The 23,568-nt window shown below is 39.3% G+C and overlaps 1 protein-coding gene across 1 annotated transcript in view; it reads left to right on the top strand.

The window, feature by feature from the left end:
* Nucleotides 1–23,568, top strand: part of LRRC9 (leucine rich repeat containing 9) — an 83,634-nt gene that overhangs the window by 45,514 nt on the left and 14,552 nt on the right. Inside the window, exons 18-28 of the mRNA XM_075193402.1 lie at nt 682–873; nt 3,226–3,351; nt 4,830–4,970; nt 8,720–8,897; nt 10,740–10,960; nt 12,423–12,545; nt 14,662–14,792; nt 16,500–16,608; nt 21,371–21,504; nt 22,805–22,941; nt 23,211–23,428. Of these exons, the coding sequence (XP_075049503.1) occupies nt 682–873; nt 3,226–3,351; nt 4,830–4,970; nt 8,720–8,897; nt 10,740–10,960; nt 12,423–12,545; nt 14,662–14,792; nt 16,500–16,608; nt 21,371–21,504; nt 22,805–22,941; nt 23,211–23,428 (1,710 nt within the window). The remainder of the gene's footprint in view (nt 1–681; nt 874–3,225; nt 3,352–4,829; nt 4,971–8,719; nt 8,898–10,739; nt 10,961–12,422; nt 12,546–14,661; nt 14,793–16,499; nt 16,609–21,370; nt 21,505–22,804; nt 22,942–23,210; nt 23,429–23,568) is intronic.

The following is a 23,568-nucleotide window of genomic DNA, read 5'->3' as shown; positions in this document are numbered from 1 at the left end:
ATAAAAGATAATACTTTATTTTTACACATTTTTAAGATTATTTGTAGACTGTAATGGTTACCCTTTACATTCCCTCGCTGCCCCCAATCCCAGATATCACCACCTATCTGTCTTTTTTTGTTTACCGTAAGCAATGTTCTGGCCTTGGTTCATTATGCATAGAGACTAAGGGGTATATGTACTAAACTGCGGGTTTGAAAAAGTGGAGATGTTGCCTATAGCAACCAATCAGATTCTAGCTGTCATTTTGTAGAATGTACTAAATAAATAATAGCTAGAATCTGATTGGTTGCTATAGGCAACATCTCCACTTTTTAAATGTGCAGTTTAGTAAATATACCTTTACCTGTGTACAACCATTGCTACAATACAGTGTTACCTTGCCCCATAGCTTGCGAGCTGTAGCAAACAGGACCTTTACATAATTTGTCTCAAGTTGTGTTTTTGTTTTATTAACAATGCATGTTTTTTTTACAGTGCACTTTATAATTTAATTAGATTTCTAATACCCATATTGTTTACACTAGTGATACACTATCTCATATTTGTATTACTGTTTTATTATTTCTAAGGAAATGTATATATGCAATGTGATTTGCTTATAAGGCGTGTAAGGAGTGCAGACCTTATTGTATCTCTTATGTGTTTCTTAATAATTCTGTCTGTTATCACTTAACGCAGCCCAATTTGGAATATCTGGATGCCAGTCATAACCGTGTGACAACTCTTGAAGGATTGAAAGGCTTGGGGAAGCTGGCGCACCTAGACCTGAGCTGGAACCAGTTAACAAGAACTAGACGAGAAATTAACATTTTGCACAAATATGCAGCTCATCTCCTGTGGCTGAATTTAGCTCATAACCCCCTGCAGAAGGTCAGTGACAGCAGCAGAGACCTGCCAATACTTACTAGGTCAATATGATACTTTGTTCTTCATCTATTTTGTTTCTGTTCATCTACCATATAGGGTCATTGTGTCTGATGCTGATTTACATGCATGCTGGGCACAATGTACACTAAACAAGCCAGTAAAAAGATAGGAGATAGGGGCATGGTGCATGCTGGCACTTATAGTGCAACATGTGTGTAGTATAAATATTGCTTCCATCATTAGATAATAAGTGTCAACACTAAATTATAGCCCCGTTAGCAATAAAATAGTATTTCCCCATAATATAATTCTATATTACTAATGTGATACCATTATATTCCCTCTAATTATAATGTTAAATTAGTATTGTCTCCATAAGATAATTAGAAATTCATATTGCCTCCCATAACTAATAATTTCTGTTTGCCTTCATAATAATATGTCTGTTGTGACTCCTTCATGTTCGGTATAGCAAGATAGCTCAAACCGCATACTGTTTGAGCTATCCCTCCTGTCTACATAATCAACCTTTTTCTCTGGCTGTTTGCTATAAACTGTATCACATGTGATGAGTTTTCAGTCTCCAAACCAGGGAACACATGGCAGATTTTAGCTGGGGGGGCAAGACTCGGCAGCCCCCTAGCCCAGCCTATTCCTGCTCCAAAACGCAGGATTTACTATTGCAAACTGCAAGCAATGTGTGCCAGGTTTCAAACCGCAGACAATACTGACCTTTCATACATTTTCCCCCTTATGTGTTTTAATTAAAAATGGTTGGTCTCCCATGTCTATATGCTTTGTTTAAAAGTACCTTAGTGATTTCACTAGTTCTAGGTAAGTTCTGATGATTAGCCCACATTGTACAAACCCTGTAACGCCATGTATCTCATCTGTTCACACCTAAGTGATATTTCTTGTTAGTGATTGTCCCATCCACATTAATTTCACATGGGGACTGGGCATTGCTGCTGTTACCATTTATATAGTGATTTCATGTTTCAAATGCAGCAGCCTGCATAACAAAAGTCTGTATCTCTGTAGTAATGTAAATATGAAGGACATAGACACTTGCATTAAATGACATCTATAAGTGTATTGCTACTGCAAGGGAAAATAAGCTCTCATTTACTATGCGTAATCAAAGAACCTTCAGTGTCCATAGTAGTGTATTGAGTCACCATTTATATGGGCATTTTAAATCACAATATTCAGAGTTAATGATATGGAATGGGTGGAAACACCACATGTATGTTGCTTTTCCCTTCATGCACCCCTAGACCTAAGCCTAAATATGTCCAAATGGATGTTTTCCACTAATGTATGTGTTTGTGTAAGTATATACAGTGTATGTATGTATGTATGTATGTAGACAGGATTCGAACCTCTGTGACGCAATTCTCTGGGAATTTTGCCTCCCCCCAAGGTAAAATTATGCGATTGTGTCACAGGAGAAGGGCCAAAATGATTCGATCCACCGAGCCCCACGCCCACATGCCCACCTCTCCCCAGGATCTCCTGGAGGCCAACATTTAAAAGATAGCAAGTATGAGATATATATATATATATATATATATATATATATATATATATATATATATGTATATGTATATATTACATTTATAAACATGATCTAATTGCATTTCTAAAACAGAGTATATTCATTATAGCATAGGTTTTATTTGCACTATATATTTTATTTACTATTTTTGCTTTAACTACAATGCTATCCTAACACTACTCCGTTGCAGTTGATGCGGTAGCGTTTTTAACATGCTACAAAAAGAAAACATCACATGAGATTGTAATTGGTTGCATTTATGTCCCAGATGTCATTAGGAAGCCATCTATGTATATTAAAATCCCAACAATGTTTATGTTTCTTTGTTACACCTATGCAACAGGAAGACCTTATCTGTCATTGAACAAAAACTCAATTACCCGGTTTCATTTCCACTAAGGTTGTCACACGCATTTAGTATATTTTGAAGTCTGATTGGTTGAGCACCACTAGATTTTCCGCCTTTTCACGGTCTTCATTATGAGTTCTTCTGCCGTTCTTATTGTCCAAAATCCAAGATTGAATGTCAGGGAAGAAAACCTGTCTTTCTGACTGTAATAAGGAGGTCATCATTTAGCTGAGACTGGTAATTGCAACAGCCCCTTTCATGAGTTTTGAAAGAAACATCTTGAATACGCGACCTAGTTTTTTTTTTTTTTTTTAAAGCCCTTAGAGGCAACACATTGTTGTGTTGCTCCTGTACTTATGTGTAATACACATTCTCATTATTTTCATTTAACTGCAATACCAGGACAATATAAAGTTTTCCATTAGCTGACATGGCTGTTCTTTCCAAGCCAGTTCTAGTGCGTGCGGAAGTGATTGGAAGATTAAAGTCGCTGACTCATTTGGACGGGGTCCTGATCACCAAACAAGAAGCTTCTGAATCCTCAAAGTTGGTTTCCGAAGGCCGAATTACACAGGTTACTTTTCAGTGTTTTTATGGTATAACCTTGATCTGAAATTAATTTATGTCTTGTTGAAACATTTCTAAAACCAGACCCAGTTCTGAAAGATGAAACTGCAAACTTCATATAGCTCTGTTTAAAAGCAATAAAAAAAATGCCATTTTGCTACTTACACACCTGGTGCACACATTAATATAACTATTAATCACACATGATAATACACCTCTAATATTTCAGACATTTTTCACTATCCAGCAGCTGACATTGTTTTGACCATGTTTTATTCAAATTAAGTACAGGTAAAACGTAAAAATGCTCTTAGCATGATTTTGGTCCTTTGTATGTGCAGTGTTTTATAGCGGAACTAAGGGGTATATTTACTAAACTGCGGGTTTGAAAAAGTGTAGATGTTGCCTATAACAACCAATCAGATTCTGGTTGTTATTTTGTAGAATGTACTAAACAAATGATAACTAGAATCTGATTGATTGATATAGGCAACATCTCCACTTTCTCAAACCCACAGGTTAGTAAATATACCCCTTAGTGTCTGTACTCATGAATAGTAATCTGGTAGCTAGTGTACAAAGCAGAGCCCATTCTATTGGTTTGTGCACAAAGCAGACAGCCAATCTGATGGTTTGTGTGTAAAACAGACACCCAATCTGTTGGGTCATATATATATACACACTCAGTTGGCTAATATATAAAGGAAACCACCAATCTGAAGGCTAATATAGTAGTAGATTTATCAAACCTTCGAAAAAGGAAAAGTGGAGGTGTTGCCCATCGCAACCAATCAGATTCTAGCTATCATTTGCTGGAATGGACTAAAACTGATAAATGATATCTAGAATCTGATTAGTTGCTAGGGGCAACAACCTCCACTTCTCCTTTTTCGAAGGTTTGATAAATCTACCCTTAGTGGCCACTGTGTAAAATAGGCATCTAATCTGGTGGATATTACATAACATAACTAATATGGTAGTTAATATATAAAGAAGACCCATAGGGACAGACATTAATAGGGAGCTGTGATATTAAGATGCAGAAAGACTTATTTACTAAACTGCGGGTTTGAAAAACTGGAGGTGTTGCCTATGGTAACCAATCAGATTCTAGCTATCATTTTGTAGAATGTACTAAATAAATGAGAAGTAGAATCTGATTGGTTGCTATAGGCAACATCTCCACTTTTTCAAACCCGCAGTTTAGTAAACATACCCCTAAGTCTATCTGCATCTTAATATCAGAGCTCCTTATTAATGTCTGTTTCCATTGGCAATGTTATATCTGGCAACAATAATTGTTTTAACTGAACGTGCCGAATTCTTCTCTCCTACTAGTAGTTCTTAGAAGGGATTTATAACTTGCCCTACCAGGAAATATAGAAAGTCTTTGCCTTACTATTTCTTCATTTCCAGAGATAATATTCCTTTAAGCTATTCAGCAAGTGATGTGATGAAGACCATTAATCATTGCTGTATTCTCAGGCATTGCTGCGGATCAATGCTAGAACAGACAACGTTAGACCGCGCTCCCTCAGTCTTCTACCTTCTGCTCAAATCTTCTCTCAAATTAGCAAGAACTGCCTGGATCCATATGCTGAATTTAATGACAGCTGGTATCATATGGTAAGAAAAACATTCGCACACAGGCACGATATTGTACATACTGTAAATTTCTATAAAGGAAATATTTAAGGAAAACAGCTATATGTATATATATTTCAATGTACCATTAAAACAAAACAGCCTTTGCTTTCCAAGTTACATTTGAAGTAAATATTTGGTGCTTATCCTATCAAATGTAAAAGTGTGTCTGCTGCCTGTGCCCAGTGGAGGCGACCATTTTGTGTGTGACTGAGACTGCAATCTGCCAATTCAATAAGAACTAGTGACATCCCTGAGGGAAAAACCAACAAAATGGTGGCCTCCTCTGTGTGTAAGAAGCTGGTAATGAATGATTATAAAATGTGCATCTGATAGAAACCAGTAAATGAGCGAGCCATTTGCCATATCACCCTGCTATCTACAATAGTGTATTTTAACATATACATGACAGAGTTGAATAAGGTTCATTGCAAAACATATAAGACATAAGCACAAGGTTAGGGAGCAACTTTTAATATGAATTTTTCAGTAAAATAATTCCTTCCGACATTAATCCCAATGTGTTCATTGCTTCGATTCAGAGCACGATCTCTTATAATGATTCAGACTTTAAGCTATTGTAATTTAACTCATTAAAATTAAATTTAGCAAACCAGTATAAAAATTCATGGTCATTACATGGGCAGCGATGGGGATCAGTTACTACTGTGTAATATCATCAGCCAGACGCTTGTCTCATGACCAATAGTGACGATCCATAAATATGAAGTATAAACCGCTACTTGCAGACCACTCACTGCCAGTGTGGCGGATGACTCACTCACAGACCGATACGTCTCCTACACAATGCGTAAAATGCGTTTTATCAGCGGCGCAGTTAGTTAGGTGCAACACACTGTGTCCATTATCATCAGCATCAATGCTCTCTGTGGTAACATCCTCCTCTGTGCTCACAGACTACGTTCTCCATACCTCAACGCTTCGATATGTAGTGAAGATATGTTTACCATATCTATATCTATGCATTCACTATTACCATATCTATGCATTCACTATTCTTTAAAGTCTCTGGTCATGAATGAAGCCCTCACTGTGTTCACACACCTGTTTATTTCTAATTTCTTATGGTTCTCTATAGTTCATCATCATCATCATTTATTTATATAGTGCCATTAATTCCGCATCGCTGTACATAGAACTCATTCACATCAGTCCCTTCCCCATTGGAGCTTACAGTCTAAATTCCCTAATATAGACACACACTCGCACACAGACACAGACAGACAGACAGACAGAGAGTGAGAGACTAGGGTCAATTTTGATAGCAGCCAATTAACCTACCAGTATGTTTTTGGAGTGGGGGAGGAAACCAGAGCACCCAGAGGAAACCCACGCAAACACAGGGAGAACATACAAACTCCACACAGATAAGGACATGGTCGGGAATCAAACTCATGACCCCAGTGCTGTGAGGCAGAAATGCTAGCCACTAGGCCACTGTAAAGCTTTTGCCACTTTTATATTGCCATGTTTTCACTGCATTGTAATGTATGTAGGATAAATAAGATTGCTTACATTAATGAAGGAAAATGGTAATGCCTTGGAAGCCCTGATATAGTTTCAGTCTGGCGTTTTTGAACTCTGACCTTTAGCCAATGTGATGGCCCACCTGTGACCTTTGGCCAGTGCAGTGCTTTGACCTTTAACCAATGCGGTGCACACCTGTGACCTTTAGCCAATGCGGTGGCCCACCTCTGACCTTTAGCCAATGCGGTGGCCCACCTCTGACCTTTAGCCAATGCGGTGGCCCACCTCTGACCTTTAGCCAATGCGGTGGCCCACCTCTGACCTTTAGCCAATGCGGTGGCCCACCTCTGACCTTTAGCCAATGCGGTGCCCACCTGTGACCTTTGGCCATTGCAGTGCTTTGACCTTTAGCCAATGTGGTGGCCCACCTCTGACCTTTAGCCAATGCGGCGGCCCACCTCTGACCTTTAGCCAATGCGGTGGCCCACCGCTGACCTTTAGCCAATGCGGTGGCCAGAGCCGTAACTAGAGATTTTAGTGCCCTGGGCGAGAAAGAGCAATGGCTCCCCCCCCCCCAACCCTATCTTGTTAGGTGTAGGTTGCCTTTCCCAGCCGTGACAAACGCTCTATATTGCGCCCTGGGAGGTCACACTGCTATCAAATTTACCATAGTCTCTCTCTGTGTGTGTGTGGGTATGTTAGGGAATTTAGACTGTAAGCTCCAATGGGGCTGAGACAGATGTGAGTGAGTTCTCTGTACAGTGCTGCGGAATTAGTGGCCCTGTATAAATAAATGGTGATGATGATGATGATGAATTGTAGAACTCTTATTTTATTCAACTGTATGAACAGAAAATACTTATATAGGTTACTTAAGTAATTCATTTCTTAGAACCCCTCATCTGTTTGGAAAAAGAGCAACACTGTGCAGACATGACACAGTAGAAAAGTTTTAGTGACTGCTGCTGTACAGGATGTTTTGATGATGAGACTGGCCATATTTGTAAGTGGGACAGACTGCTCCATTTCACATGGTCTTCCCATACTAACTGCAGAGGTCAGGTCACAGTGTCATGAATCTCCAGAATTACAAAGCTATATATCTGCCTGGAACAAAGTAAAGGTATTTAACAGTGACCTCTCTTCCACGCTTCATAAGTCAGACACTGGCATTCTCTGACTGCATATATAGCGTTATTGGTCTAATCAGAAACATGATAATGGATGGGTTACCTCGCGCTGCTAATCTTGTCTGATGAAGAAGCTGGAAGATACGAGTCCATGTAAGAAGTGAACTAACTAAGAAAAGTACAGACACACACAGAAAAGGAGGGGGGAGAGGAAAGAGGGAGAAGAGACGTGGTGATAGATAAATAAAGACAGACAGGCAGACACACGGTGAGGGAGGAGTGGAAACAGCAGAAAAGCAGGGGAAGGAGCCGTGCACAATGTAGAGGAGGAGCTGAGAGGTCAGGGGGCGCGCCTGTGTGATGAGAGGTCGCATGCTGCTTCTATACAGAAGCAGGCAGCATGCGGCCACATATACAGAGATACGGGGGCAATCCTGATTGTAAACGATCCTGCTGGTGTCTCCAGCAAGCTTTACAGCTGGGTATGTTTCACATAGTTGTGCACAGCAAAGAGCGTGCGGCCGTTGCGCCCCCTCGGCATTGCGCCCTGGGCGGTTGCACCGGCCGCACCACCCTCGTTACGGCCCTGGCGGTGGCCCACCTGTGACCTTTAGCCAATGCGGTGGCCCAACTCTGACCACCTTCTCTTTTCTTTCATTTCATTTGTATTATGTTGGTAAAATCTGTTGGTTAGAAAATTTGAGTAATAGAAATGTTATAAAAACAAGAACCATATTAACGGCAGGCAAAAATGCTATCATCCACAAGCTGAGAACACAGGTCTCCAAGGTAATATCTCTCCCAAGCTGCGATCTGACTGTTCATGTGAAATCATGTTATTCTCCGACAAAGAAAGGTTAAGAGCTTGACTGTCAGTTTAAATTCATCTAATGGTTCCAAAATGGCAGAGAGAAAGATGTATCTTATATGATAACCATAGTGTTCAGCTCTGCGGATGTGGGGAAGTGCACATTTGTAACTGTTGCCAAAGCAACCAGGATTTGTTCTGCTTTTCTATATTTACAGAACCGTTGTAGTAGAAATGCTTTGTCAGCATAAACCCGATTTTAGAATGGATTTTGCTCACAGAGTTAACTTTCACATTTTTTTCAGATTACATCAGTGAATTTTGATGGGCAGAACCTCTCCAAAATCTCACATTTAGAGAAGCTACAAAACCTGCGCTGGGCATCCTTCAACAACAATTATCTGACAAGAATTGAAGGCCTAGAACAGTGTGTGATGATAGAAGAACTTTGTCTGGATGAGAACTGCATCACAAAACTGGAAGGTATTCTGTGACCGTATTGGTCAGTAGGCAGCGCTTAGATCCTGGAAGATAAGTCATGTGACAGGGGGTAGGAGGGGGCGTGATAACGCCATGTCATCACTGTAGTTCTGCCCTTGGGAAATGCGAAAATTCACAGAATTTCATAGCAGGGTGCAGGGCTTAATTGCGTCATTAAGTCCTACCTCAATCTCATCCAGGAGGTTGTCTACTCTTCCAGGAGAGTCCAGAAGCCTCCCGGAAATTCCAGGAGAACAGGCAAGTACATCAGGCCTCCGAAAATGGGATTTTACAGCTGGATTTAAAGAAGTTGTCCATATTTGTCCCCTCCCCCCCACGTAGCAAATACGGATTTTCCTGATTACCTGATGCCAGTCTTAGATTGGGTGCATGTTGACATAGCCCCTCCTACTTTAAAGTTCCCTACAAAGAGACTCACAGAAATTGGCTGAGCTGAAATTCTAATACACTAAGGCTCCATATAGCCACGCCCACTTAATTTGCATGTCTGTGTCTGCAGTTTTGAATATTTAATGCACAAGGTGTTCAGACCCTAATTAAACACATCTAAAATTAACATATTAAAAGACTAATGTTTACAAAAACTATATCTTGAAAGGGAGTTTTATGTGGAAGTTTTAAATTGTTTTCCAGTTCAACCTTTGCAAACTACTTTTGTGGCCGCATGATACTGAATATCTAAGAAGCTTAAATCTCTAGCCTTCACCTTCAGTAAATCCCTTTGTGCTTCTGGACCTGAACCCGCTATTCAAGTTGTCTGGAATGATTCTCATCAACAGATATATTATATAGGGATTCTTATATAGGAGAGTACAGCTTCATCGGGGAGCAATTAATACATACAGGTTTCTTTCTACAGCAAGTGGCCAAGTCAACTGGAAGACACATTAAACACAATAAAGAGCTTGTTGTAGTCTAGTTATATGATCTGTCCTACAGAAACCAATTATCTAGAAGGTTCCCAAAAAAAACTGAAAGCGAAAAAAAGTGGTCTTGTGTGTGTGTGTGTGTGTGTGTGTGTGTGTGTGTGTGTGTGTGTTTTGAGCAACACATATCTTAAGATACATCCAACTCACAACCATTATAATTACTCATGACAACAGTAAAGGGACGTGGTTAGCAAATGTTATTATTAAAGTAAAAAAGTTACATTTTTTATATAAAATGTGATAAAACACAGAAAGCCCAACATCCATTGTCGGGCTTTATAAATCAAGTGGGAATCTTCAAAATAGAGGAGTCCATATGCATACAGCAAATCAAAATGACTGGCTAGTGCTGTTGGATTCATTATCATTACATAGCTTCACACCAAGCACCTACAAAGGTTATAAGCCTCCTCCACCACCAGGGGGCATGCTATATGTACATGTGCAAAACTTGCCATTAAAGCTATTGCCATTTTAAAGTTACCATGCAAAGTCGCTGGACATCGGCAATTTGCAATAATTGCTATTTGATATATTTACCCCCTGGAGTGTATAAGGGCCTGGCAGGGAGGTCAATTAAGTAACGGTTTCAAAGGTAAAAAAGTGCTGTTCTGAAAATGGAAAAATGAAGAGATTGTTAACTTCAGGCTGTGCTATAAATTAATAACAATATTTACGCCCATTTACCCTATGAAGCAAACACATATTTCCTAAAGCAATGTAACAATTGGTCTATGTGGCCTTTCTATCACAAAGAATACAAAGGTGTTTTTTAAGCTTAAATGTTTAAGTGGCAGGTTCTCTTTGCAGCATTAAACCACAGAAACCGCCATAGCTGTGCTTTCTTTGTAATCTACATATAATAATAGCTTTCTGTTATAAAATTATTTTCCAGGACTTTCAACGCTTGTGAGACTTCGACATCTCAGCATTAACAACAATCATCTAACCGGCTTCGACAGAGAGGTTATTGATAATCTGTCTCACCTCCACTACCTCTCTGCTGAGAACAATAACATCAACTCCCTGGCAGGATTGCAGAAAGCCCACTCAATAATAGAGCTCTACCTGAGCAACAACCAAATAAGTAACAACCAAGAAATCTACCACCTTAAGGTAAATTAGACGTTATTTGCCCTTCTTTTGAGTTTCTGCAATGTAAGCTGCCAACAATAGGTGCAGGAAGGGAGCTGCTGTCTTCACATTACAACTCCCATGATTATCAGCTCCAGAATGTCAGTCCTTGTCTAACTGTACATTGTAGGATTTGGAGGGTTGAACAGGTCAATGCATACCTTGTTACATACTTAGGGGTATATTTACTAAACTGCGGGTTTAAAAAAGTGGAGATGTTGCCTATAGCAACCAATCAGATTCTAGTTATTATTTGTTTAGTACATTCTACTAAATGACAGCTAGAATCTGATTGGTTGCTATAGGCAACATCTCCACTTTTTAAAACCCGCAGCTTGATAAATTTTCCCTTTAGTGTATGTGATAAAATATGGATCTTTGCAGCTTTATTAATCTTTAGCTGTGGAGGACATCTAACATATTTGGATAACCTCTGCGGTGTGCATGCTCTTTACACTAAGCTTCAAATGGAAACTATAGTGAAAGGGAGAGGTTAGATTGTGTTTCTTTTATAAGACCTTAGTGCCAGTGGATTCAGGGCTAGTTTGTACCTTGGAAGTGTCAGAGTGATCATGCCACTCTGTCACACTTTGGACAGAACCCTCCTATATTTCATTTGGGCAAAAGGTGACACTTAGGGTAGAGAGCAGTGGCGGAACTACCATTGGTGCAGCAGGTACCGCGCATCGGGCCCATGGAGATAATGGGGCCCACCAAGGTCGTGGGCCTGGTTCTCCCTCCCCCCCCTTATGCCTTCACCGGGGCACACAGCTCGCTAGTTTTATCTCTGATATATCTTGCTTACTATATACATACGTGTAACCCTTTGAAGAGTCTTAATCACAAACCAACATAAAGTACAGAATACTGTATGCAGACACAACGGAGCAATAGCGCTCAGATACCAGACAGGATGGATGTGATTATATTAGTTTAGCAGTCAGTGTGTGCCCATAACAACTATATGCCAGAAGCAAAGTATGAACACTGGAGAAGGAAGGAGCACCTGGGTGTCTCTGAAAAGCAGGACCTCAGACATAATACCCATGTATGTTACACCTGACGTCTATGCACCTTGATCACTCATGTCTTGTTGTAATAGTAGTGACACGTTGTTATGGAGAGGTAATATATGTACGTTACACAACATTACAGATTTACAAGAGTCAGGAAGGAATGCAAGTGTGCACATAGTAAGCTCATAGATTAGTCCAACATGGGGGGGCTTCAATTGTATGTTTGAGGTCTGTATTGAGGTTCACTAACTCATAATTACCGGGCAGTGATTTTATGCTATTTTGCCATCATAGGCCTTTGTTTTGTCATTAATAGACATATATTGAGGCTTATTCATATTTCCATAATAAATATAAGTGAACATACTAAATAAGTGTTGAAGACATCATAGTGTTTTTATTTTACATGTGACATTTTTTCCCACCAGGGTTTAAACAACCTTGTGATTTTAGACTTGTACAGTAATCCAATATCGCTGAAACATGACCACTATCGATTGTTTGTTATTTTCCATCTTCCGTCTGTAAAAGCTCTGGATGGATCTGCAGTGGTAAGTAATGCTAAACATAGTGCAAGTAAGCACATTGTGTTGAAGGAACAATAACTGTGTTCTTGAGCTATATAACACATTAAGTATTGTTATTATAAAACTTTATATAAATCAGCACGGTGGCTTAGTGGTTAGCACTTCTGCCTCACAGCACTGGGGTCATGAGTTTGATTCCTGACCATGGCCTTATCTGTGTGGAATTTGTATGTTCTCCCTGTGCTCCGGTTTCCTCCCACACTCCAAAAACATACTAGTAGGCTAATTGGCTGCTATAAAAATTGACCCTAGTCTCTCTCTCTTTGTGTGTATGTTAGGGAATTTAGACTGTAAGCTCCAATGGGGCAGTGACTGATGTGAGTGAGTTCTCTGTACAGCGCTGTGGAACCGGTGGCGCTATATAAATAAATGGTGATGATGATGATATAAACTGTTTTTGAGCAGCTGTGCCGGCTGCATGTCATAGCAGGAGGTATTTCTGCTGCTCTATCCACCCCTCGTGTACTGTGCAATCAGATTATGACAGCATGTACAGGGGATCCCCAATACCACCTTCTTGCACCCTCTTCATAATGAGTCCCACACACATTGCTATTTAGCGTAATCATTACAGCGATTGACGATTTCAACTAAATTGGCTCCAAAGTCACACCGTGTGCGGGCAACCTACAGCATTCATTGTATAACAATATTGCATTGTGTTTATAAAGGATTTAGTTGTCTAGAAGCGGCCCATTGTTTGTGTCCTGAGATTACAATATTAGGGCGCATAGACATGAACACCATGTCACTTCCGTATTGATCTGGTTCAAATATTACATTGTATTTTTACGCAGCCTGTTTTCCATCAGTTCGTGGATAATAGAGGATCCTACTTAAAGGAAAAAGGGCTTTACCTGAATAGATCTGCGTTCATGCTCAACTAGACCAAAATCGTGCTTGGGTCATATCAGAATGTAGTGCTTGAATGTTTTGCTTTTCCATATAGAAAAGTGCAGCACTCATAAGCGGTTTAAGTCATGGGGAAACACATATCCCGTTACACGAGCAATTCAGCTCAGAAAACATTGTGTGCAGCAAATCAGATCCAGCCATCAGATCATAATGCTTTATATAGAACGCTACACTAGTGCAAAGCTTATATTACTAACCCTTTCTCTGACATGATTCTGTGTAATGTCAATTTGTCTCCTTGCAACAATGACACTGTGCTGTGATTAGTATGTAAGAGCTAGTTATAGTTTGCTCTGGAAACTGACATCCTGATGCTTCTAGCTCCCCTTTAGCAATAACAACACGGCAGAGCATTGTGGAAGCAAGCAGACAAGTCAGCATTACACCAGATTACAACAGACTATAGCTTCATCTCAATAGTTTTCTGAACCGGTTAATATATATTTTTACCTACAGACCAGTTTACTATTAAAGTAGAATTTCAATCAAACTTGAAAAGTAATTGTACAGGTAGCTTGCTATGTTAAGATGACCTGTAATTAATTATTTCCTTGTGGCCACTGTTCAACTGATATTTGCCAGACCCATTGTTTGCCTACATAAGCCAAATAGGGACAATTAGAGGCATTGCATTTTGGAAGAACAGGGAGCAAAGTAAATAATACACCACAGGTAAATGTAACATTCCAAGCTATATTTAACTTTATTTAAAGGAGTTCTCCTTTAAATACTCTATCTGGCCACACCGAGAGATACCTGAAAATAAAGGTATAATAAAATGTTCTAATAATTTTATTTTATGTATAAAGAACACATAACTCAAGTACTTGGCTCTTAATCAGTGTTTTTTTTTTATTAATTTCAATTTCTTAATCCCCTGGTCACCTCATACCTTTTTTATATTGTACTTGATTTGTAACACATTTTAGGCATATTACACTGGGATAGGAGTGCCTGTTGTAATAGTTTTTAAGCTCAGATATGTCTGAAACCATATATTAAGTTTTTATGCTCATAGATGTGGGGTTTTCATGCACTAAGAAGAACTCAAATTAAATGATACAGTTTTGTGGCTTTTTTTGTGAATACAAATACATCAGGGTATGAGTGTAGTGGCCCATACTGTCTGCTACTGGTTCCCAATACCATATCTTTACATTTAAAGGATCCAGTGGAGAGTGAAAATGCAAAGGACATGTTCGGGGGTCGACTTACTTCCGATATGGTTGCTGAAAAAATAGGACATCAAAATTTTTCAGAACTGCAAGAGTTAAATTGGAGATCCTCTTCAATCAGGTAGCATTCTTTTATATATGTATTAGAGACTCCGTTCACTAGTCCACTGGTCTGCTGGTCTCTCTCGAGGGTCGGAGCTGTTGGATTTGCGGACCCTGGAGTATCTTACTGTTTCGTGAAGGAAAACTAGTATTATTGTGACAACCTTTCCATGTGCTTACTAGTTGGAACCTGCTAGACTAAAAACACAAAAAAATAGCATTTATATCTACATAATGGAATGACCAATGCATGCTGGATAAAATATCCTTATTGTAAATTAAAAGTGCAAATAATAAGACTACTGGAAGCTATCAAGTAGTTATGTGCTTATTTAAATACACGTGGATGCAGTTATACAGATGATATTACTGGTGTTTATACATATCTTAATGTCACTGATGTATTATTTATTTAAAGCTGGACAGGTAATATACTTTACCATGCATATTTTTTAATCAATGTGCATGCCATTAATAGCAATTCCTCTAATTAAATATTTGTGCATATTTCTGAGAATGACTTTATATTTCACACGTGTGTGTGTGTGTGTGTGTGTGTGTGTGTGTCAGTCAGTCAGAAGATTGTTGCAGTTGTTACTTAAAAATGATGCATCAAATATGGTGTCTACATCTTATATATAAATATCATTGACCTGTCCGGTTATACATTCGGACACTCCTGCACCGATTGGGATGAAACCAATGCGAGGTGTTGGATCCTGGACAGGTTTTAGGGGGGTTAGGGTCCCGGTTGGACCTCCCATTGGTATACGCTGGGCAGAACTTTGACCCGGGGAGCCTGTTCTGAGCCTTCCACTGGATGGATTTGGACAAAAACTTCACAGACTGGTAACATTGGATCCCAGAACACATACTAGGGGGTTAGTATCTCAGTCAGACCTCCGGTTGGTGTACACTGGGCAGAACTTTGACCCGGGGAGCCTGTTGTAGGCCTTCTACTGGATGGATTTGGATGACATTTAATATAAAAACAAAATATGACACTGGGCACCCACCTCATGGGTGTGTTGGAAGAGCTGCTAACTATTTTTAAAAACTTGACAGTTGCATCTAACTCATTGATAACTTAATAACTGGGCAACGCCGGTTACTTCAGCTAGTACTAAATAAATTTCACACACCAGGTTCTGCATAAAAAGCAATGGTACTGTTATTAATTATATAAAGTCGTATTTAGTAACATAGGGCCTGATTCATCAAGGTACGCAACCGCATACTCATCTGCTAAATGGGACTTGAGCTACGTAAAAACACCACATACGCAGCGCAAACAGAGCAGATACGGCACTCAAAGTCAACTCAATCTCAAACTCCAACGCAAATATAAGGGTTTGCGTCACTCAAAGTATGAAACATGAGTTTGCGTACCTTCATGAATCAGGCCCATAGTTCAGTGTGAAATCTAGCATGTGATTGGTTGCTATGGGTTACAGCATATTTGTGCACTTTGCACCATATAATTAAATAAGATCGGCCCTTTTTAGTATTGCCAGAAAAAAACAAGATTTCTTATACAGAACATAGAAATCCAATGGAATCCTGTGCACAGCAGATTACAGCCAGACTCTGCCTCTATGGGAATAGATCCAAATTAATTGTCAGTCTATAATTGTCTACTTCTCATGTGCGGTGTATTGTTATCATGCATGTTATGAATGGGTAATGTTAGTAATTACTTGTCTTCTTGTCTTTCTTTGTACTCTAGATCTGTAGATCTCATTCCTGTTGACCAGTTTAGGAGTGTTCACACTGTGAACTTAGAGAATAACAATCTCACGTCATTTAGTGGTTTAATTTTCCTGTCCCAAATAAAGGTGAGTTTATTTTATTAAAGGGGTTGTTTATAGTTGGGACATGAAGGACAGACTGGCTGTCAGCTAATGGAGAACAGACACCCCCTATGCGATACGTGTTGGGGCAAACTTTTTATGTATAACGCACAGGTACATATTACAGCACTGCCGTAATGCCAAACTTGCCAACTCTCCCGGAATGTCTTGAGAGACTCCCGAATTCCAGGTAGATCTTCCGGACTCCTGGGAGAGTATGGTAAGCTTCCGCATCTACCCACTTCCTAGTGAAGTGAGCAGCATTACAGCCACCATGACACAATTCTGCAGGAATTGTGCCATTTTGGCCCCCACTGTAAAATGATGCATACAACTCATTACGTCGCGAGGGGCAGCGCTAGAATAACGCAATTCAGCCCCCACCTCCTCCTCCCATATTCCCAGCCTCACCTCCCGGAAAGCAAGAGCCAAAAGTTGGAAAGTATGCTTAATATGAACCTGTGAGTTATACAGAAGACGTTAATTCAAGTCCGGAAATCAAACCTTTTAACTTTTATAATACAAAGATAAAAGGATTCCTTTATATAACTATATAATAGCCATCTGGCAAATCAGGATTGCTACTAACTGCAATACAATTAAATCAAACAAGCTGTCTAATGAGAATCTGGTGGTAACTATCTAATTGATGCATATAGTGGTATAATAGTGCTTCTGAACCTCTTCTGGTATATGATGCAAAATTGTTTTTAATATATTTTATAGTGTGCGTGATGATGTTTAGTAAATAAATGTTCTATGTTTTTTAAGTAACGATATGTATATGGTTAATGTTGACTAACACATAGCACTTGATAATCTATTTATGTTTCTTAGTTTTTTTAGGGGACCGCTAAACCCATAATGGGAGCTGCTCCTGTAATTGTCACAGAACTCATATAGCAAGCGCTAGATTGTTGTTGATTTGTTTTTCTTGTCCTAAGGGCTCATATATGTGGATTTTATACCAGCATCAAAAATACAAGATAAAAATGTGACTTTATTCTTGGACCTGTCGAAGTAACTTTTAACAAAACTAACAGAAATACATATAAGCTCATATATCTAAGATTAGGGTCTGTACTTTTAAGAGAACGTGTTGCACAATACACATATTGCATAACAAGAGACACGTTTTTAGTAAAGTTCCATTATTGCACAATTCATGAACAAATCAGATTATATAATTGTCATGTGATTGGATTTCACAATCATCACCGGATATGGCCAAATAAATGACCGTCCAATAGAACATGTTACTTTAATGATAGAGTGCCAGCAGTGATGTAAGCTGGGAAGGTGTGTTTTAAAGTAATAAAGAATATCATCTCTATAAATGTAGGAGTTAATCAAATATAGGGTGTCAATTGGCATTTGAGACCCTGGGCGTATGTCTGCTTCGTCCAGTATGGCTGTATCTAAGTATAATATCATTTTAATAATAAACTATAGAAATATTATATTTTAGAAATCTCATTTATTATTTAAAGAGACGGAAAGAAAATATCTTATACAGACCTTATAACTGCCCAGACAAAAGCTTAAATATTGGATATCTCTATAAACAGGGGAAGTAGATGAATAAATTGTGGGGTCGATTTCTGGGTAATGCATTGATTAAGACCATAAACAGAATAATGGAAATGTTTAAAATAATTACAAAATATAAATGCAACAAAATTACATGTATACCAGTATGCTTCTGAAGTAAGCCCTGTTCATACACAGACCAATATATAACTCATGTGTGTAGTGGTTAGCACTGCTGCCTCACAGCACTGGGGTCTTGAGTTTGATTCCCAACCATGGCCTTATCTGTGTGGAGTTTGTATGTTCTCCCCGTGTTTGTGTGGGTATCCTCCGGGTGCTCCGGTTTCCTCCCACAATCCAAAAACATACTAGTAGGTTAATTGGCTGCTATGAAATTGACCCTAGTCTGTGTGTTAGGGAATTTAGACTGTAAGCTCTATTAGGGCAGGGATTGTGTAAACCATAAGTGAATACAAATATAAAATGTTATTATCTGTAGTTTTACATGCACATTTCTACTATGTAGAAAGCAACTAGGCATACATCCGTCCCTGTGTCTGATCAGATCCCTGAAATATGGATGAGATAGATTTTACCCTGGGAGTGACCGCACAGATACATAGTCATCTGAAGGGGTTAATTATACAAGCATAGTTTTTGCATGGTCTAATAATAGCTCCGCTCTTAGGATGGATGTGTCAGCAATAAGACTGACATCACTATAAATAAGTAATATTAATATAGAATCCGTTTATCCATCCACTCTGACCTTCTTAAGTGCTCTGTGAATAATACACTGCTGCACATTCAGTCCTGCTTAATGTGTGTGTTTACAGTAATGTGAGGGATGTTGATGGCTTCATTGGTGTTCCATTAGCAGTAATCAAGCATATGTTTATATTCATACGGACACCTTTCTCAGAGTATATTTTATATTACACACGTGATAGACTTAGTCCAAGTCAAAATCCTCACATTTTTGTGGCAATCTATATACCTCTCGCATATAGAATCAGTGGGCACGAATTAAGAGTGACCTAATGTACCTCGCCCTGCTCTTCCTCATTCCGCACTGGAATTAGCTTTCCGGTTTGTGGTAACGCGCGTTACCGCGAAACATGCGCTGTATTGCCGGTAATACGGTACCGCAATAACGCAGATTTTCGTACTCAACCCTATGGGCTGCGAATGAAAATCCACGTTATTGCGGTACCATGGATTGACTTTGCGGGCCATTCCGGCGCGATCCCGCGAACCGGAAAGCTAATTGAATATGCCCCTCTATGTCTTACTGGATGGATTCTCTATGTCAGACCTTTGTTTTATTACTACAAGTGAGGAGTTTCCTTTGAGTCCAACATGTATAGTCCTTATTAATTTTTGACTAGGATCAGAGCATATGTCCTTCGTTTTGGGGGCAGGGATAAAGGAACCTATAGCGAGATCATCAGAATGTTCATAGCAGCACAGAGTATATCAGGAAACAAGTGAGTGTGTTAGTGAGGACAGTTCTGAATATTGACAGAGGAGAGGAAAGAGAAGAGAAGGAAGGAAGGAAGGAAGATTACAGACTGAGAGCTTAATAGTTAGTTGAAAGACAGAGTATTGATGCAGGAATATTGTGGTGTCAGATGCACCTTTATATGTACCAAGGTCAATGTACCAAACTTGTTTTTTGGCGAGACTGTCTGCCACCTTTAAAGGTCCTTGGAACTGCCAGTCAGGATACCAATAGATATTTTGTCTTATATTCTCCGGCAGGAAACAGACACTTTAATCTGGGACTTATGAGTATCTATTCAAGTGCAGTCATTTCAGGTTATAATTCAAAAATTAATCTTTCCCTTCTCAGAAAATACGATGAGATCATTAGTCTAACAAGGTTCTCAATTTCTTTGAAATGCAGAAACCTGTGTTTAGGGCTCGTCTGATGTTTGGAGGCAAGGGTAACAGTCCTTAGTGATCACTTGGGGCTAGATTTACTAAACTGCGAGTTTGAAAAAGTGGAGATGTTGTTATTTAGTGCATTCTACAAGATGACAGCTAGAATCTGATTGGTTGCCATAGGCAACATCTCCACTTTTTCAAACCCGCAGTTTGGTAAATATACCCCCAGGTCATGATGTTGATGTCCGCTAACATTGTGCTCACCATCCATAGCACAGGACAATGTACCACGCGCTTCTCTATAACTACCTGTGAATCCTCGGGACAGAGCATAGCAAAGTAGTAGGAAGGAGTATTGTGAGGGGGTCAGTTTGGTATATTGGTTGTAACATCATCCATCATGTGCAAAACACATCATAGTGTAACTTTCTCAAAGAATGTTGCTGTATTAGAGTAGCTGCTACCGCTTGCTAATAGTTGGCCAGTCTGGGTCTACTTACAAGGGCGTAACTGTAGGTACAGTGGTCCAGGCGAATACAATAGGGCCTGGCAGCAGAAGGGGACCCTATCCCAGAATACAAAAGGTGCCCTAAAGTGAAACTTAGTACGGTGTCATGACACATTTTTCTAGGCAGTAATATGGTTTGAACACTAAGTATAAAATGACTTTAGACTGATATGCAGGCTGCCACTAATGCATTAATAAGTTGCACTAATGCATAATCATCATCATCACCATTTATTTATATAGCGCCACTGATTCTGCAGCGCTGTACAGAGAACTCACTCACATCAGTCCCTGCCCCATTGGAGCTTACAGTCTAAATTCCTAACATACAAACACACAGACAAAGAGACAGACAGACTAGGGTCAATTTTGATAGCAGCCAATTAACCTACCAGTATGTTTTTGGAGTGTGGGAGGAAACCGGAGCACCCGGAGAAAACCCTCACAAACATGGGGAGTACATACAAACTCATCACAGATAAGGCCATGGTCGGGAATTGAGCTCATGACCCCAGCGCTGTGAGGCAGAAGTGCTAACCACTTAGCCACCGTTCTGCCCACAATACTTTTACCTATAAATGTAGCACTCTTTTCGCTACATCAAATTGACCATTTAACTACAAAATATAAATTTAAAAGCACCTTGAAATTGTATTTGTTATTTGCGGGAACATCGGCCAATGATTAACTTACTGATGTAATTAAGAGGGTAAATACTTATAATAGTTCTGCCTTATTATATTGCTTTTGCACCACCATGCAATAGTTTTTGTAACCTCTAAGCTGTTCCATTAAATAAAATAACATATTTTATTTCTTCAGAAACTGTATCTTGGCTACAATCACATTGAGTCCATCCTGCCCAGACAGAAGTCTCAAAATCATTTAACCAACCGACAGATACTGCACCAAAAAGTCAACTCCAGCGGATATGGGCAGCAAGGCAAGGGTAGCAGGTAACACACATCACTGTCCCCAGTGTGGTCCTACCAGATGTCATGTATAGATTTATTACATCCAGGGTTGATTCTCTCATTGATCAGGACATTTGCAAAACAGTTGGTATTAATAATAATGAATTATACTGTAAATTTAATTTATGGAATTAATACAGATGTCGCTATACAGCTATGCATGTATGAATACACAGAAGCAAGCGCTCCTCATCTAGCTGTACATGATTGTGTGTGTCTTACTATTTCTTATACACCCAAATGTTAAGTCACAAACTCAGCTGGATAATAGTAACTTAAAAAATATTCATTTTATTACGGATAGACAAGATATGTTTCACAAAATGTTGTAGTCTTGGGGGTAAATGTATCAAACTGCGGGTTTCCGGGGGGTTTGAAAAGTGGAGATGTTTCCTATAGCAACCAATCAGATTCTAGTTATTTATTTAGTACATTCTACAAAATGACAGCTAGAATCTGATTGGATGCTATAGGCAACATCTCCACTTTTTCAAACCCGCATCTTGATCAATTTACCCCTTGGTTTTGCTCTACCTTCATTAATCCGTCCTCTCTCTTCCCTTTTGTGCCTTTCATAAATGTGTTTTTCACAAAATGATTTATGGTGAGTCCATGTAACTAAGCCAAACAATACATATGACTTTTCATGACTTTTTAATTAATCAAAGTAGTGGACAGCAAATGATTTCCAACACATATAGGAGATAAATATAGTCCAGAATGAATGATGTCCTCAAACCAAAACACAGTAAGTGGGATCCATTTATTTATTTTGCAGACGTATATACAGAGTTTAAGGGATATTTATCCTCTTACATGTGTATTGCAGTGACTTAGCCAGCAACAGAAGTAACATAACCGAGCATGATGCCACGTTGTCAGACTGTAGGCTGGCACACAGATGCCAGGGTAGCACATCCTATTGCCATTATGTACAGACCTGTCTCCTCCAGGCTTATGTCTGGTAGCATCACTCCCTGAGGATTCAGCAGTGAATTACACGGGCCGTTTAGTTAAAGGGAATATCATCAGGGTTATTTGAAAATGAATGTGTCTTCACTGCCAAATCCAGGAAGGGGGGGGGGGGGGAGGTTGTAGATGGAACAGTGTCATCTAAACCTGAGAGGTTGCATTGAAAAGCTACAGTTAAGTGCAACATTGCAGGAAGGACAGTTTTTAACTCTTCCATTTCCAAAACAATGAATGCAGTGGTTTGCTAGTTGCTTATTTAAACAAATATGATTTTTATTAAAACTTTAGGATTTTTCTCTTTCCATTGCAGAGATACATTGTTTGGGGAGACCCTGACTCCATTGATGCAGAGTTTAGAGGAGCTTCACCTGGACTACAACGGTATCAGCAATGTGCCGCAGCTGGAGCTCAGCAGGCTAAGGAATTTAAAATCACTGTTTTTGCAGGGTAAGTTCTGTGGTTCTAAAACCTGTCCCCAGATATCAGATTATGTGTACACTACCTGCAGTCCTGGTGGTGAGGCCTGAGCTGGAAAACTGTGTTAAAATCCATTATGACACAAGTCCTTTGTGAATCACCAAACAATTCAGGTTTACTTTTCGTAGGAAATGGGACTTCATTATGATATAACATAACAGATAAGATTCTGTAGCTAGAATAGTCGGGTAATCCTCAATGCCTAGAGAACAATAGTCCTGTTCCATCTCTCACACCAGGAAATGAGATCAGCCAAGTGGAAGGACTGGACGGTTTACAGTTTCTCCAAGAGCTTGTGTTGGACCATAACCGTATTAAACTGATATCCGAGACTTCATTTGCCAGGCAGAGTTCTCTAGTCTCTCTCCGCTTGGAAGAAAATAGACTCCGAGACGTCAACAATCTACTTCATCTTCTTAAGTTAAAGAAACTCTTTATTGGATTCAATAAAATTCAGGTACAACGTGTGTTTTAATCATGTACATAGGAATGACCATGTGAGTGTGTATTGCTCTTTTTGCCGCATGGCACAGTTTGCTCAAAATGTAAAAATAAGTTTAAAAAGCATTAAAGACACCAACACCACACAGTCTTTCA

The sequence above is a fragment of the Mixophyes fleayi genome, chromosome 12 (assembly GCF_038048845.1).
Source record: "Mixophyes fleayi isolate aMixFle1 chromosome 12, aMixFle1.hap1, whole genome shotgun sequence".
NCBI classification, from domain to species: domain Eukaryota; kingdom Metazoa; phylum Chordata; class Amphibia; order Anura; family Limnodynastidae; genus Mixophyes; species Mixophyes fleayi.
The sequence above is the reverse complement of the archived record's forward strand: the minus strand, read 5'-3'. Positions and strand labels throughout refer to the sequence as shown.